Source organism: Macrotis lagotis, chromosome 1 (assembly GCF_037893015.1).
Source record: "Macrotis lagotis isolate mMagLag1 chromosome 1, bilby.v1.9.chrom.fasta, whole genome shotgun sequence".
Taxonomy (NCBI): domain Eukaryota; kingdom Metazoa; phylum Chordata; class Mammalia; order Peramelemorphia; family Peramelidae; genus Macrotis; species Macrotis lagotis.
In genome coordinates, this window is record NC_133658.1 from 562,511,755 (window position 1) to 562,526,767 (window position 15,013).

The following is a 15,013-nucleotide window of genomic DNA, read 5'->3' on the forward strand; positions in this document are numbered from 1 at the left end:
TATCCCTGGAATGGGATTAGGAAGACTCTTCCAGTCTTGTGATTGGCTGGGCCATTTCCCCCTTTCTAATGGATTCCCTAAGGGCTCCCCTCCACACCCTATGAAGACCATCACCCTATATTTCTCACAACTTCCCCTTTGTAATGGATTCCCTAAGGCTCCCCTCCACACCTTGTGAAGACCAACACCCTACATTTCTCACACCCAAGACAGCAAAGAATCTGATATAAGTTATATATGTACAATCATATTAATCATATTTCCACATTAGTCATGTTGTGAAAGAAGAATCAGAACAAAAGGGAAAAAAACACAAGAATGAAAAAACAAAAAAGAACAGCAAAAAGTGAAAATAGTATGCTTTAATTTGCATTCAGACTCTAGAGAAAGAACTATGCAGATAACATTTTCCATCATGAGTCTTTTGGACTTATATTGAATCATTATATTGTTCAGAAGAGCTAAGGCCATTATAGTGGATCATTGCATGATGTTGCTGTTACTGAGTACAATATTCTGGTTCTGCTCACAACATTCAGCATTAGTTTCCATAAGTCTTTCCAGGATTTTCTGAAATTCACCCTCTCATCATTTCTTTCTTTTTTTCTTTTTGTTCTTTTTTATATTATTTTTTCTGATGTCATGTAAAGATAGTTTTTAACACTCATTTCCCTCAAATAATCTGATATAGTTAATACATATACAATCATATTTAACATATTTCCATATTTTTCAAGTTCTAAGAATCAAAACAAAAGGGGGAAAATGAGAAAAAAATCATGAAACAAATTTTTTAAAAGTGATAGCAATATTCTTCAGTCTGCATTCAGACTCTATAGTTCTCTTTCTGGATGTGGATGGCACTCTCCCTTACAAGTCTTTAGAATTGTCTTTGCCCATTGAACTGCTCAGAGGAGATAAGTCCATCTTGGTTGATCATCCATCACTCAATGTTGCTTTAAATGTGTATAATGTTCTCCTGGTTCTGCTCACTTTACTCAGTATCAGTTCATGTAAGTTCTTCCAGGTTTTTCTGAAATCTACCTGCTCATGTTTTTTTTTATAGAACAATGGTATTCCATCATTTATACTACAATTTGTTCAGCCAATGGGCTTCCCCTCAATTTCCAATTCTTTGCCACTACAAAAAAAGAGTTGCTGTGAATATTTTTGTTCATGTGGGCCTTTTCCCTATTTTATGATCTATTTGGGAAACAGACCTAGTAGTGATATTGCTAGATCAAAGGGTATGTACAGTTTGTGCTTTGGGCACAGTTCCAAATTGCTCCAGAATGGTTGGATCAGTTTACAGCTCCACCAACAATGCTTTAGTGTCCTGATTTTCCATTTGGAATTTTCTTGGCAAAGATATTAGACCTTCTTCAGTTCATTTTACAGATGATGAAACTGAAACAAATGGGATTAAGTGACTTGCCCATGGTCACACAGATAGCACATATCTGAGACTAGGTTTAATCCCATAAAGAAGAGTTCCTGAGTCCACAGTGCTCTATCCACTGTGCCAATTAATTGCCCCATTTAGCCATAATATTGTACTTTCTTTTTAATTTATGAAATTATTCCATTAAATATTCATAAAACTAAATGTGACTCTTCTCTATAAATACATCTGTTATGAGACATAAGTAACAAAGTTCCATAACCCTTAAATTTAGTATTAAAAAAATTATCAAGGTTTCAGAATGCTTTCTTTCACCCAAGTGAAGTCAATAAATTAAAAGGCCCAACTTTCATTTTATAATAAAATTCATCTTCTTATAAATCCAGAAATGCTTATAAAAACCAGAAAATACATCTAAAAGTATTTTTTTTTAGATTTTTGCAAGGCAAATGGGGTTAAGTGGCTTGCCCAAGGCCACACAGCTAGGTAATTATTAAGTGTGTGAGACCGGATTTGAACCCAGGTACTCCTGACTCCAAGGCCTGTGCTTTATCCACTACGCCACCTAGCCACCCCAAAAGTATTTTTAAATACAAAAATTTGCCCTTTAAAATATAATTTTGGTTGGTTAGTGACAATTAAAATGGCATCTCAGTAGTCTAAACTGGAAGATCAACTAAGGTTCTTTTATTTTAAAAGATTATTTTATCTGGGCAGGAACCAAGGTATTAGCGATATGAATGGACAAAAGGAATGAGATGTTAGAAATACTAAGGGTTTTTTTTGGCATCTGATCAAATATGTGGGTGAGGGAAAGTGAAGAGTCCAGCAAAATGCTGAAATTATAAACCTGAAAAACTGGAAGGATAGTGGAGTCTTCATCAGAAATTGAGAAGTTTGGAGAAGGGAGGGGTTTAGGGAGACATTAATAAGTTGTTTTTAGACATACTGAGTTTAAGATGTTTCTGGACATCTGGCAATTATAGCAGTAGGACTAAAGATCAGGTGAGAGATGTTGATCAGAATCATTTCCAAAGAAATTATGTTGAAAATCATGGAAACTCCAAAAATTTCCCAGGGATTTAATTCATGCTCACTAGTCCATGAATAGAGTCATTTGTCCTTTAATCTTGAGGAATCTCTCCCATTTTCCAAGATCTTACAAATATCAGTGACAGTGACTCAGCTACCACTGTGATAGTATTTTTTTTGTTTGTTTGTTTTAGGATCTAACTTGAATTAATCAAAGTCATCTAGTTGATCTCTTGTTATCTAATATATTTTTTGGTATAAACTACCTTTTAGTCAGTTTTATTTTATCATTACAAATGATGAAACTGAAACAAATAGGATTGAATGACTTGCCCATGGTCACACAGCTAGCACATGTCTGAGACTGAATTTACTCTTATAAAGAAGAGTTCCTGAGTCCCCTCAGGAGAGAATAAAAGAACTAAGTGATTTTCCTTTTCTCTGTTATCATTTATAATCACCTCATCTATCTGAAGTAAGGATCCTAATCTTTCTCTGATTCTTCTTTTTCTCACAATATAGTTTCCAAAAAAAATCCTTTTTGAGAATGCTTCTAGTCCTGATTTTCATGGAAACCAGATGTAAGAGAAGGACCAGGAGAAGAAAGACTTGAGCTTAATATGAAGTTTAAAAAATTATAATTGAATTGAATTGAATTTGAATTTGAAAAGATTTATATTAATGAAGTAAATCAGAGATTGCAATTTGGAAGAAGAAATTTGACAAAGAACAATGCAGATAATTAGTATAGCTTTTGCTTCTTGCTTAAAAGAGGGACTAAAATCAAGAAAAATAGGGGGAGCTAGCTGGCACAGTAGATAGAGCACAGACCCTGGAGTCAGGAGGACCTGATTTCAAATCAGACCTCAGACACTTAATAATTACCTAACTGTGTGACCTTGGGCAAGTCACTTAACCCCATTGCCTTGAAAAAAGAAAGAAGTAGAAACAAAAGATGAAGACTCAAGAAGGATAAGGAGAAAGTAGTTGGTAAGACAAAATAAGGTAAGTTAAATGGAACAATTAATTATTTTTCAGTTTTCATGACTCTTCATGACCCCATTTGGGATTTTCTTGGCAAGGATACAGGAGTAGTTTGCCATTTTCTTCTCTAGTTCATTTTACAGATGAGGAAAATGAGTCAAACAAGTTTAAGTGACTAGGGTTGTAGAGCTACTAAACATCTGAGGCTAGCTTTAAAGAGGATGATGAGTCTTCCTGACTCCAGGCCCATTCACTTCACCACCACCAAGTGGCCCATACAACAATTAAAAAGGTTAAACAAACGATAAAGTAGATTTTTTGAGTGAGTCAAATAGGAGCAATGTACTGGAGATTTTTAGAAGATTTAAAGGGAGGTGGGTGTAACTGGCTGTGGGCTTGTGAAGACAAAGGAAAAGAATTTGAGTGGAGTTGTCAAATATTAAGAAGTGATAATTACCTTTGGGGGGGGACCTTTAAAGAAGGTGTTTAGGACTGAGCTGTAAAAATTCAGAGTAGTTTCAAGAAACAAGGTTGAAAATCTCAATCATTATGGAGAGTTAAATTATGCAGTGATTTTCCTGGAGTGTGAAATATTTTTGTTTCTACCACCTATGAGTGACTCTTATCTGCATTTCAAGAATAGGCTAATTTCCCTCCTGGAGGAGGATGTAAAGGTACAACAATATGTTCAGAAATAAATGCAAGACTTAAATAGGAAAAAGATGGGCGGGGGATAGAAAAGCTTTCTCAGGATGGTGGATAATTGAAGTGTCACAAATAAAGAGGAAGGTAAGGAAAAGGTCACCTATATAATTAAAGCTGAGAAACAGACTTGAGGTTCTTTCTGAGGAAGAGTGATCTGGAAGCTCCAAGGAAAAAGAAATCTCTTTTCCTCCCAGGACAGATAGAGCAGAGCTATGACTGTGGGTGAATGATCTTCTAGTAAGGGGCATAAGGAAGAAAAGAGCAACAGTAATGGTGATTCCCTGTCCAGGGGGTACTGAAGTAGCTATTTGTTAACCCTGATAACAGTAAAAAAAAAAAAAAAAAAAAAAAAAAAAAAAAAAAAAAAAAGCTTATCTTCCTTAGGCATAGTTCTAAGATGCAACAAAAAACTTCTCAAGACATCTACTCACTTTTGTTGCTCTGAAAGCAATGTCAAAGATGATGAAATCTGGGGGGTAGTGGATTGAAGACCATAGGGACAAAGGATATATTTTCTTCACTGTTATCCATTAAAAATAAGACATGTGGAAGAGAAAATTTCATCTGGGAAGAGAAGAAATGGTTAAGAAAGTGATATCTGAGAATGGGATTTGGATTTTTGAAAGGGAAGAAGGAAACAGACATGTATAAGCACTATGCTATGTGTTTCGTAAATATTTTCTTATTTTATCCTCACAACATCCCTTAGAAGTGGGCACTACTACAGCCATTCCACAACTGAGGAAACAGATAGAGGTTGAGTGACTTGTCCAGGACCACATAGTAAATGTCTGGGGTTGGATTTGAACACAGGTCTTCCTACTTCCAGGTTCAGCTTTCTAATCATTGTGACATCTGATGACCTAAAAAAAAAATAGAATTGACAGATTCCTGACCAGAGATAGAGTACACTTAGCAAAGATTGGAAAATCCCTTTATCACTTGAAAACCTTAGCAATGACAGGATACCAAGGAATGATAATTTCTCACGGGTTATTGTTCCTGTCCCCCAGTTTTGTACATGACCAGCTGAGAAATTCCTTAACCAATCAATAAGATAGACTTTCAAGAAAGTCAGAAATTGCAAAACCACTAAAAACTTTATTTTTTGTAAATCAATATCATCTTTAAAAGTCTATGTGTATTTGTAATTCCAATAGCTTATATTCTCAGCTATAAAAGATTTATAGAAACTAATTTCCAGTAGACAATAATTCCTTGAAAGTTCAAGGGATTCTTGGTATTTGTGAACTTTTTAATATTATGATAACTGTATTTTAATATAATTGATTTTCTTTGTACTCCTATGTATTTTATTTTATTCATTTAAAAACAATCTGAGAAGGGCTCATAAGAAAAAAATGTTAAGAACTCTTTTTAAAAACATATTACAATAATAGAAGCTTATTCCTTTTTTTAAAAAGTGAATTAAATTAAAAATTATTGGAAACAGCCTATTTCCAACAAGCTTGAAAGTTTTGAGCTGAAGCGGCAATCAACCCCAAGCTTCTGCAGTGATGGACAATGGAGGAAAGTGGTTTGTTTGCTTCTCACACGTGGGCAGTAGATACAAAGGACTCTAGGGATGTACATATTTCTCTCTTCAGCATCCCCCACCCATCCCTGTCATTTCTCCTCTTCTGCCTCTGCCACAGATCTATTGTCCTTAAGACCATAGCCTGCCTCTCATTTTCGTCCCTTCTCCCAAGGGAAGGGGGAAGAATGATGCAGGAGCGATGGGTAGTGCAGGCTTGAGTGACTGGCAGAAGTGGGCAGGCTCCTCCTAGGGCTCTTAGCAACGCCCCTGGTTTTTGACCCTCCTCATACAGGAGAAAAATCGAATCAGTGAATCGTTTTCCAGATGATCATGCAGCATCAGCAGCCCAGCATCCAGCCAGGCTCCGGCTCTGCCTGTTAATTACTGAGTCCTTTGGATCCCATGGTTTTAGGTTTCCCAAAGAGCAACTGAGCGGGGGGGGACCACCATCAGATTTCCCCTGCTGTCTTAGCTTCGATTCACATTTCATAGAGCTTCCATGTACAGTATCTCTGTGTGTCTCTGTTTCTCTGTGTCTTGTCTGTCTGTCTGTCTCTCTCTCCTCACCCCAACCTTACATTTCCAACCCCCTCAGCCAACAAACTGGGAATGTTCAGGGATCCGGCTTCCCTTTTTGGGGGGGACTTGCTGGGGATTGAATATGATGCTTCATCTGAATTTTGCTGCCCTTTGCCTTCCTGGATCCAAGGAGAACCCTTGCTCACTCTCTGGATTTAAAATGCACCCTTCCCCCTCCCCTCCTTTCATCTCCCTCCCCTGTTTCTACCAGCTTCTGTTGTTACTGGCCCTGCAGCTGCAGCTGAGACTCCTTGCATCCTCTTTCTGGCCCTTTAAAGCGAAGCCACCTCTGCAGTTGGTCTGGGATCTCGGGGAGGCGGCTGCTATTGTTTGAATGAGGGCTGTGTTATCTCTTCTCTTCCAGAGATGGCTAACAGGGGACCGAGTTATGGTTTAAGCCGGGAGGTGCAGGAAAAGATCGAACAGAAGTATGATCAGGACTTGGAGAATAGGCTAGTGGACTGGATCATTCTGCAATGTGGAGAGGACATAGAGCACCCACCTCCTGGCCGGACCAATTTTCAGAACTGGTTAATGGATGGAACGGTAAATATTGATTGAGCTTTTGTTTCTGGTGCTGAGGTAAGTTAGCAATCCTAGGAACGCATTTCCCAACTATCCTGTATAGACAGGCTGCTGGTTTGTGTTGCAATGCTGGCTCTCTCTCCTTAGTCCATACTGGCCCGCTTGAACAGTTCCCTTTCTAGGTAGCTCAATGCCTTCCAGGTATTTCTGATGGCTTTGGAGAAAATTGCAGGCAACTCAAAGCCACTCCTCTTCTCTTTAAAGAGATAATCATTCCTTTTCACTCTGTTTTTTGTTTTTTGTTCTGTTTGCATTTAATCCTTAATCACCATCAGCCACCCATGGTGCATTTACATTTCAGAATCTGTTTTCGTTTTTTTTTTTTATTGTTGTTGTTTTCCCCATGAATGGGTTCCCCCTTGTGTTATGGTGGTCCTATTGCTTTGTTAAGGAAACTCAGGGCTGAAGCTTCTGTAAAAATCCAGGTCATTATTTAATGATTATTTTCCAAGCAGATGCTTGCAGGGATATAGAATGCTGCCTACATGAGCTTGTGACTCAAGCAATCCTACCAGCCCTGCCCTTCTGCTGTGATTTACTATTACATAATATTTGGCATATAGCTTCACTTTATTTTCTTGGTTTGGACAGTTTATAGGCTACCCACCCCAACTTGTGTGTGTGTGTGTGTGTGTGTGTGTGTGTGTGTGTGTGTGTGTGTGTGTGTATTGCTATGGAAGAGTGCTCAGTAGGATTTTCTCATTCAGTTCTTTGTCATTACCATAGCATGTGTTTGGTTAATCACCAAGCTTCATTTCACTCTTTGGAAAGAAATAAAAATAAATAAATGAATGAATTAGTAAACAGATTGATAAATGCTACTGAAATAACCTCTCTGTAGCAGCCATACCCAGTAATCAAATACTCATCAACACTATCTTATGAAGTTTGAGTTCTGGTATCCCCAACTGTAAACAGACTTCCCTGGTCAGAGAGGTAGATGGCCTGTTTGTGATAGGACAGCAAATTATTTGCAGTATTGGAAACAGGACTGAAATCATTTCATTTCCTTGTGCGAACTGCCACACCTTTGCCAGCCCCACTGCTATTGCCTATTGTGTAAGTTGCATGGGTTAGGACTTGCTTTAGTGACCTCTAACAAACAATATTAGACACATTCTTCAGTCCCTCTTTCCTTTTTCAGGTGCTGTGCAAGTTGATAAACAGTTTACATCCAACAGGACAAGAGCCAATCCCAAAGATCTCAGAGTCGAAAATGGCTTTCAAGCAGATGGAGCAAATCTCTCAGTTTTTGAAGGCTGCTGAAATCTATGGAGTCAGGACAACAGATATTTTTCAGACTGTGGATCTATGGGAAGGTAACCAACTGAAGTGTTTGTGAGGAGACAACTGATATGTATATTGACAAAAGAAATTTCCTTCCTCCCTTCCCTCCTTTCCTTTCTCCTCCTCTCTCTCTTCTTTATTTCCTTCCTCCTTATTTCCTTCCTTCTTCCCTCTCTTTACCCCTTTTTCTCTTTCCTCCTTTCTTTTTTCTTCTTAGTTTTCTTCCTTTCTTCATTACTTTCTTCCTTCCTTCTCTCCTTTCTCCCACATCTTTTTTTCCCATCCTTCCATTTTTCACTCATCTCTCTCTATCTCTATGTCTGTCCATTTTCCACTTTGAATCTTCTCTCCACCTAGAAACATCTTCTAGTGCCATTGGTTTTCTATTTTCATAATGCTCTTCCAATGGTGTGGTAGAGGTCCCACACTGAGGATATCCTGAAACCTTTTCAATTTGACAAATAACCAAAAGACATCTCACCCACAACATATTTTTTCCAATCACCAGCTAATAGAAAAGTGAGATGGGGAGGAGAATATGCCTTTCATCATTAATGGGATTAATGCTAAAATGATTCTTTTACTTGTCATAAAACCTAGGAAGTGAAAGATAGTTCTAAATTGTAAAAAACAGTTAAGTAGGGATTCACTATTTCTTCCATGTACAGTTTGTGTTGACTATATCCCTTATAGAGCCTGCTTGAACCAAAAAGAGATAGACAATGGCTATTGAATCAACTGTTCTTTCATCTGTTTATCATTGACTGTCTGAAAAGGTCCATTGGAGTGAGGCAGTAATCTGATTGAGTTGTTATCACATGGGTCTAACTGATGATTATAGTGTTTTCTCTCTATTAGACATAATGGTATTTTAAAGTGTAATAAGTATCAATGGCTAAAAGAGCCAGTCTTCCAGTCAATGCCACCTTAGATTGAACTAGTACTAGTACCTTTCCTGCTAAGAAATTTAACTTATGAGTAATGATTTGTACCATTGATTTTGGCAGTACCTCTGTGGAAAAAAAAAAAGAAAGAGGCAATATAGTTACCTTTCTGAAAAGAAAAAAGAGAAACAAGCAGCTGAGACTCAGAGTATAGCAGAATCATAACAGAAAGAATTTTGTGTGATTGATTGTTGGAAGGAATCTCAGAGAGCATGAAGTCCAATCTCCTCATTTTGCCAGTGAAAAAGTAAGGCCCAGAGACATTAAGTGACTTGCCCAATGTCAGTCACACAAGTGAGAACATTAGGATTTGAATCAGATTTCCTTATTTCAAGTATATTTTCCACTTTACCACAGTAGAAAGGAAGGGACTTTTTAAGCTATCCAGTACATCCAATGTCTATATACTTGTTATTCAAATCTTTTAAAGCACAGATGATAGCAAGGTAGATTAGGAGCTAAAGAGACCTTAGAGATCATCTAATCTACTCCCCATCTTTATGATAAGAAAACTAAGAGTCAAGGAATTTAAATGACTTGTTCAAGATGATATAGGTAATAAGCATCCAAGGTGAAATTTGAACTCAAGTTCTTTGGTTTCAGGGGCAGTGCTCATTCTAGCTTTCATACAAATCCTCTGGATTATGATATATTTTAACACAAAGTTGCCTTGTAAAGGCAGGACATAGATTTAAGTTATGGGCTTACAGTAATGAGATATAATGATAATGATGCTGCTGCTGCTGCTGGCAATATCAAGTAATCATTATAATTGTTTTTCTTTGCTTAGATGCTCAGTTTTCTTTGAGATACTTAACAACTGCTATTAATTATAACTACTTTAGGCAGAAAGCCTCAATAAATTTGGATTCTGTACAGGACAGTGAGCCAGCATAGAGGCCTTGGTTTTTTAATGGGAAATTGATACAAATTAATGCACAGAGAGAACAGAAGAGGGCACTTGGACAGAGACAGATGGTGGTAGGTGGTCTGTAAAGACTGTTTATGTGTTCTTTATTGGCACTTTCTCAAGGAACATAGAAAAGGGAAATATCAACCTACGTTTTATCAGATTCCAATAAATGCCTTACAAATTGCAGACTCATTAATATTTGTCAATGGCTATATCAATTCCTTTTGATGATATCATTGAAAAAATGTGTAATTAGAAAAGGAGGTGAGTCAGTCATGTTCTATGAGTGAGAAAAAGGGGATAACTTGGGTGCTATAAGAGTTAATACAGGATGATCCAAATGTCTTGGGACAGTTTAAAGCTTTAATATCTTGGAAAGGTGTAGAGGAAGATTTCTAGCACATCAGATAGAACCCCTTTCAAAATCTACTGCAAAAATGGTTTAGAATTACACAGAGTAAGAGATCATCAGGGAATTGTGATCTGCTGCAATGATAGAGGAAACAGTTACATTAATGAGATCTTAAATTTATTGAAGTGTTTTTTTTTTTTAAATTTTAGCAACTAGATAGTGGCAGTAGACAGAGCACAAGGTCTGGAATCAGGAAGATCTGAGTTCAAATCTATTTTCAGACACTAATAGTTGTGTGACCTTCAGCAAGTTCCTTAACCTTGCTTGTCTCAATTTCCTCATCTGTAAAATGAGTTGGAGAAGGAAATGGCAAACCACTTCAATATCTTTGAAAAGAAAATCCCCAAATAGGCTTATAAAAAGTTGGACATGACTGAAGCTACTGAACAGCAATAAGAGTTAAAATTGGAATGGACATCAAAGGCCATTTATTTCACCCCTCTCATTTTATATATGAGGGCCCTGAGGTCTAGAGAGCCAAGATTTGAACCCAGTTTCTCTTGTCTCCAAATTCTGTAGATTTTCCATTGTATCATGCTGCTTCCTTGATTGATTTGTAATTTTGCTTCCACCCCTTAATGGGTAAAGCCAAGAAAAGTAGACTGGTTCTCTCTTATTGAACATCTACTCTTGCTATACATTTTGAAGTCTTTCCTAATGTGGGTAGAAGCTAATGGGATTACAAGTATGACCTAGAACTCATACTGCCAAATATGACAGTAATAGGAAAGAACAACATTAAAAAAGAGAGAGAAATAAAGTCAAAGGGATACAGAATATAGAAATGCAGAACCACCGAATCTCAGAGGTAGAAATGGCCTCAGATGCCATCTTGTTCAACCTGTACCTGAACAGGAATCCTCTCTGCAACATCCATGGCAAATGATTCCCTAGTCACTAATGAGGGGAATTCACTGTGTCCTAGATAGTTTCTTCTAAATATTTCTATAGAATCCATCCACCATTCCTAAATTCACTTCCTGAATAAATTGAAGTCCTCTTTTATATAGCAACTTTTTAAATCTTTGAAGATTGCTGTTATATCTTGCCTAGGCATTTTTACTCAAGAGTTAACTTCCCCAATTCCTTCAGTTGATTATTATAGACCATGGTTTCTATTATTGTCATCACCCTAATCATTCTTCTCTAGAAGCACTCCTGTTTGTCTACATTGCCGTCTCTGTCCTTAGGTACCCATCTCTTTCAAAATGTCTTCTCAGTAATAGGAGAAATGGAGGGAGGGTGAAATGACACTGGTGGGGGGTAAGAAAGCAAAATCCTGCTTTGAGGGCTATGCTTAGAGAGATTCTCTCAGTTAATGAGCTGAAGAAGAAGAACTAGAGGCAAAAATCAGAGTCAGAATGTGTGTTTGATTATGGTGGAGGGGATAATGATGTAAGTGAAGTCCAAATGCATGACTGACAGAGACATTCATGCCCATGGGACTGAATTACATGAGAGATGGAAAAGAAGTCTACTTTGAGGTAGCTAAGGCATAGTGGAAGGGGTAACTGATTATGGAAGGAGGAGACCCAAATTTAAATTTTTGCTCTACTTATTATTTTGTTCTTTTTAGTTCTGTGTGTTCTTATTAGTTCTATGACTTAGGGCAATTGATTTTCATCTCTGTGAGGTTCAATTTTCTCATCTATGAAATGGGCATAATGAGATTAATGTCTGTACTACATACTTAGTAGTATTGTGAGGAACACACAATAAATTGAAAGATGGTATCATGGAGGGCGCATTGGGTTTAAGATCATATTTAGTCTTGAATCCTGGCTCTCCTACTTTATTATCTGGATTTCCTTGGGAAAGTTATTTCATCTTTCTGGGCCTAAATTTCACCCCTATAATATGAAGAATCTAGTCCAAAATATCGATTATTACTTACTAGATGATCTTAATGGCCCTTTCTGTCCAATTCTTCATGACCCCATTTGGGTTTTCTTGGCAAAGGTACAGGAGTGATTTGTCATTTCCTTCTGCAGCTCATTTTACAGTTGAGGAAACAGAAAAATAGGGTTAAGTGCCTTGTCCATGATCACTCAGCTGGTAATTATTATCTGAGGCTGAGTTTGAACTCAGGTCTTCCTGGCTTCATGGCTGGCATTCTATCTACTTCACTAAAATCCATATCCCTATTGTAAAATGCTTTTACAAAGTCTATTTAAATGTCAGCATTTTTTATGATTTGAACTTTAGGACTTAGTACTGGAAAAGGATAATTGAAGCTCAGAAAGCTTATGGATATCAACCCCTTAGAGCTCAAGCCAGGAATTTTGATTTTGCCATTGGCAGGGAGAAGGAAGGGCTCTGGGGAGAGGAGAGGGCAACCTGGGTGGGGAAGAACAGAGGAGACAGGCTGGAGCCTTGGGTGAAATGCCCAGAGAGCAGTGAGTAAAGGGAGAGGGATGACTCAGAGTTGGCACAAGAGCGATGATGAATCCCAGGAAGCAGGAGCAGGAGCTGAGCCAGGCATCGTGAGGAGGCATCTGTTTAGAGGAGCAGTTGAACAGGTGTAGGAGAATCACTGAGGCGTAAAAGCTCTCAACTTGGTGAGAGGATGGCAGAACAGGATTACAGGAGTGTATGTATGTGAGTGTGAATGTGAGTGTATGCATGTATGAGACACCACCAGCTATAGGCTAGATCTATCAGTCTCTTGCTCACAAATCTCCTCCTTGTCTTTAGTCTCTCCTGTGGTTTAATGCCAGCCTCAGCACTGCAGATCAATTAAATGCTCAGATACATACATTGCTAGGTGTCTCCCTTTTCCATTTCTTTTCTCTTCTCCTTCCTCCTCTGAAGTTCAGATTCATTCCAAAGTAACACCTTGTTTTGGTCATGCTGCTCTGCCCCAAGACATTGTTATGAAAAGAACATGGATTTAGAACTTGAAGGGACTTCAGAGGTCATCCAATACAACCTCCTCATTTTGCAGATGATGAACCTGAGGCATTAAGAAATTAAGTGACTTGTCCAAGGTCATACAGATAGAAAGAATCAGAGATGAGATTTGGACCCAAATCCTTGGAGGCATCTACGTGGGCAGAAGAAGAGCACCGAGCTTGTTGTCAGTAAGATATAAGGTCAAATTCAGTTTCAGACACTTTCTAACTGTGTGACCCTGAGCAAGTCATTTAATCTCTGGTCACCTCAATTTTAATCTGTAAAAATGAGAACACACTGGAGAAAGAAATAGCAAACTATTCTGATATCTTTGCCAAACAAACCCCAGGGATGAGCTCATGGAGTCATCAAGAGTCAGACATGACTGAATGACTGAGCAAAAACAACTTTTGACTCCAAATCCCTACTCGTTCCACTGCATCTGTCCTCAGGACACTTCATTTCTCATTTATATTTGTCTTTGACATCTGCTTCTCTGTACTTCCCTCTGGTCTGGGGCTACAGCAGACCTGCAGGCATCTACTGGTCCCAGGTGAAGCTCTTGGACCATGTGTTCACTGAAACTTAGGAGAAAAAAAACTGATCAAATGCATCCTTATTTTGAGGTTTCCCTTGTTCAAGCAGAATGCAACTCGAGAAGCATTCAGAATTCAATAACTTGAAACCTGCTTTGGACAAAGAAGCTGGAAAGGCATAATCAGACTGGGCATAGAGTCAGAATAATGATAATAATAATAATATCTACATTTATAGAGTCCCTACCTTGTACCAGCTGTAGTTCTGAGTATTTTATAAGTATTATCTCTTTTAATTCTTACAATAACCCTAGGAGCCAAATTCTATTATTATTCCCATTTTACAGGCAACAGAAGATGTGGGTTTTAGTTTTGACTCTAAATCTCAATTTCTGGATTTATAGGATGGAGATAAGTTGTACCCTATTTTGTAGGTTTATTGTAAGAAAAGTACTTCATAAACTCTAAAGAGCTTTATAATTTGTGAGATTATAATACTGCTAATTATCATTTCTATTATATTTGAAATGAACTCTGAAGCAATCAGAAAGGACCCATTGTTTCTAAAAAGGTCTCCAGTAGTCTCTGAATAGTGCAAACTACAGCACAAATATCAATTTGTGAAATTTAGATAAATGAGGGGTAGCTAGGTGGTGAAGTGGATAAAGCACTGGCCTTGGAGTCAGGAGTACTTGGGTTCAAATCTGACCTCAGACACTTAATAATTACCTAGCCATGTGGCCTTGGGCAAGCCATTTAACCCCATTGCCTTGAAAAATCAAAAAAAAAAATTAGATAAATGAGAATGGAACATTTAAGACAACACTAGGGCTTTATTTCAATATTGGAGGACAAGGGCTCAGAACATTATAGACAGATGACGGATTATGATATCCACAATATCGTTTTTATCTCTTCCTCTTCTCTGCCCAGCAAACCATCCTTGTAACAAAAGAATATAAAAGAAAAATAGAAGGGCAAAAGAAAATCAAATAATTCTAGAAGACTTTTCAGTATATCAGATGGTAAATCCAATCATCCACATCCATAGGCACCCCCCCTATCTCCACAAATGGGGGGGGCTACATTTTCTCTCTTTTCTTTTGGGTTAATTTGGTCATTAGAATTACAACACCTTTAGGTTTTTGGGGGGTCATTTTATTTATTGTTTTCTTAACTCTTCTTACTTCACTTTACTTTTGGTT

General features: G+C 37.7%; 1 protein-coding gene across 2 annotated transcripts in view; it reads left to right on the plus strand.

Moving 5' to 3' along the window:
• TAGLN3 (transgelin 3) overlaps positions 1 to 15,013 on the plus strand; it is a 36,863-nt gene that overhangs the window by 8,048 nt on the left and 13,802 nt on the right. For both annotated transcript variants that reach the window (XM_074214483.1, XM_074214484.1), the window contains exons 2-3: positions 6,604 to 6,785; positions 7,969 to 8,143. In XM_074214483.1, the coding sequence (XP_074070584.1) occupies positions 6,606 to 6,785; positions 7,969 to 8,143 (355 nt within the window). In that variant the 5' untranslated portion in view covers positions 6,604 to 6,605. The remainder of the gene's footprint in view (positions 1 to 6,603; positions 6,786 to 7,968; positions 8,144 to 15,013) is intronic.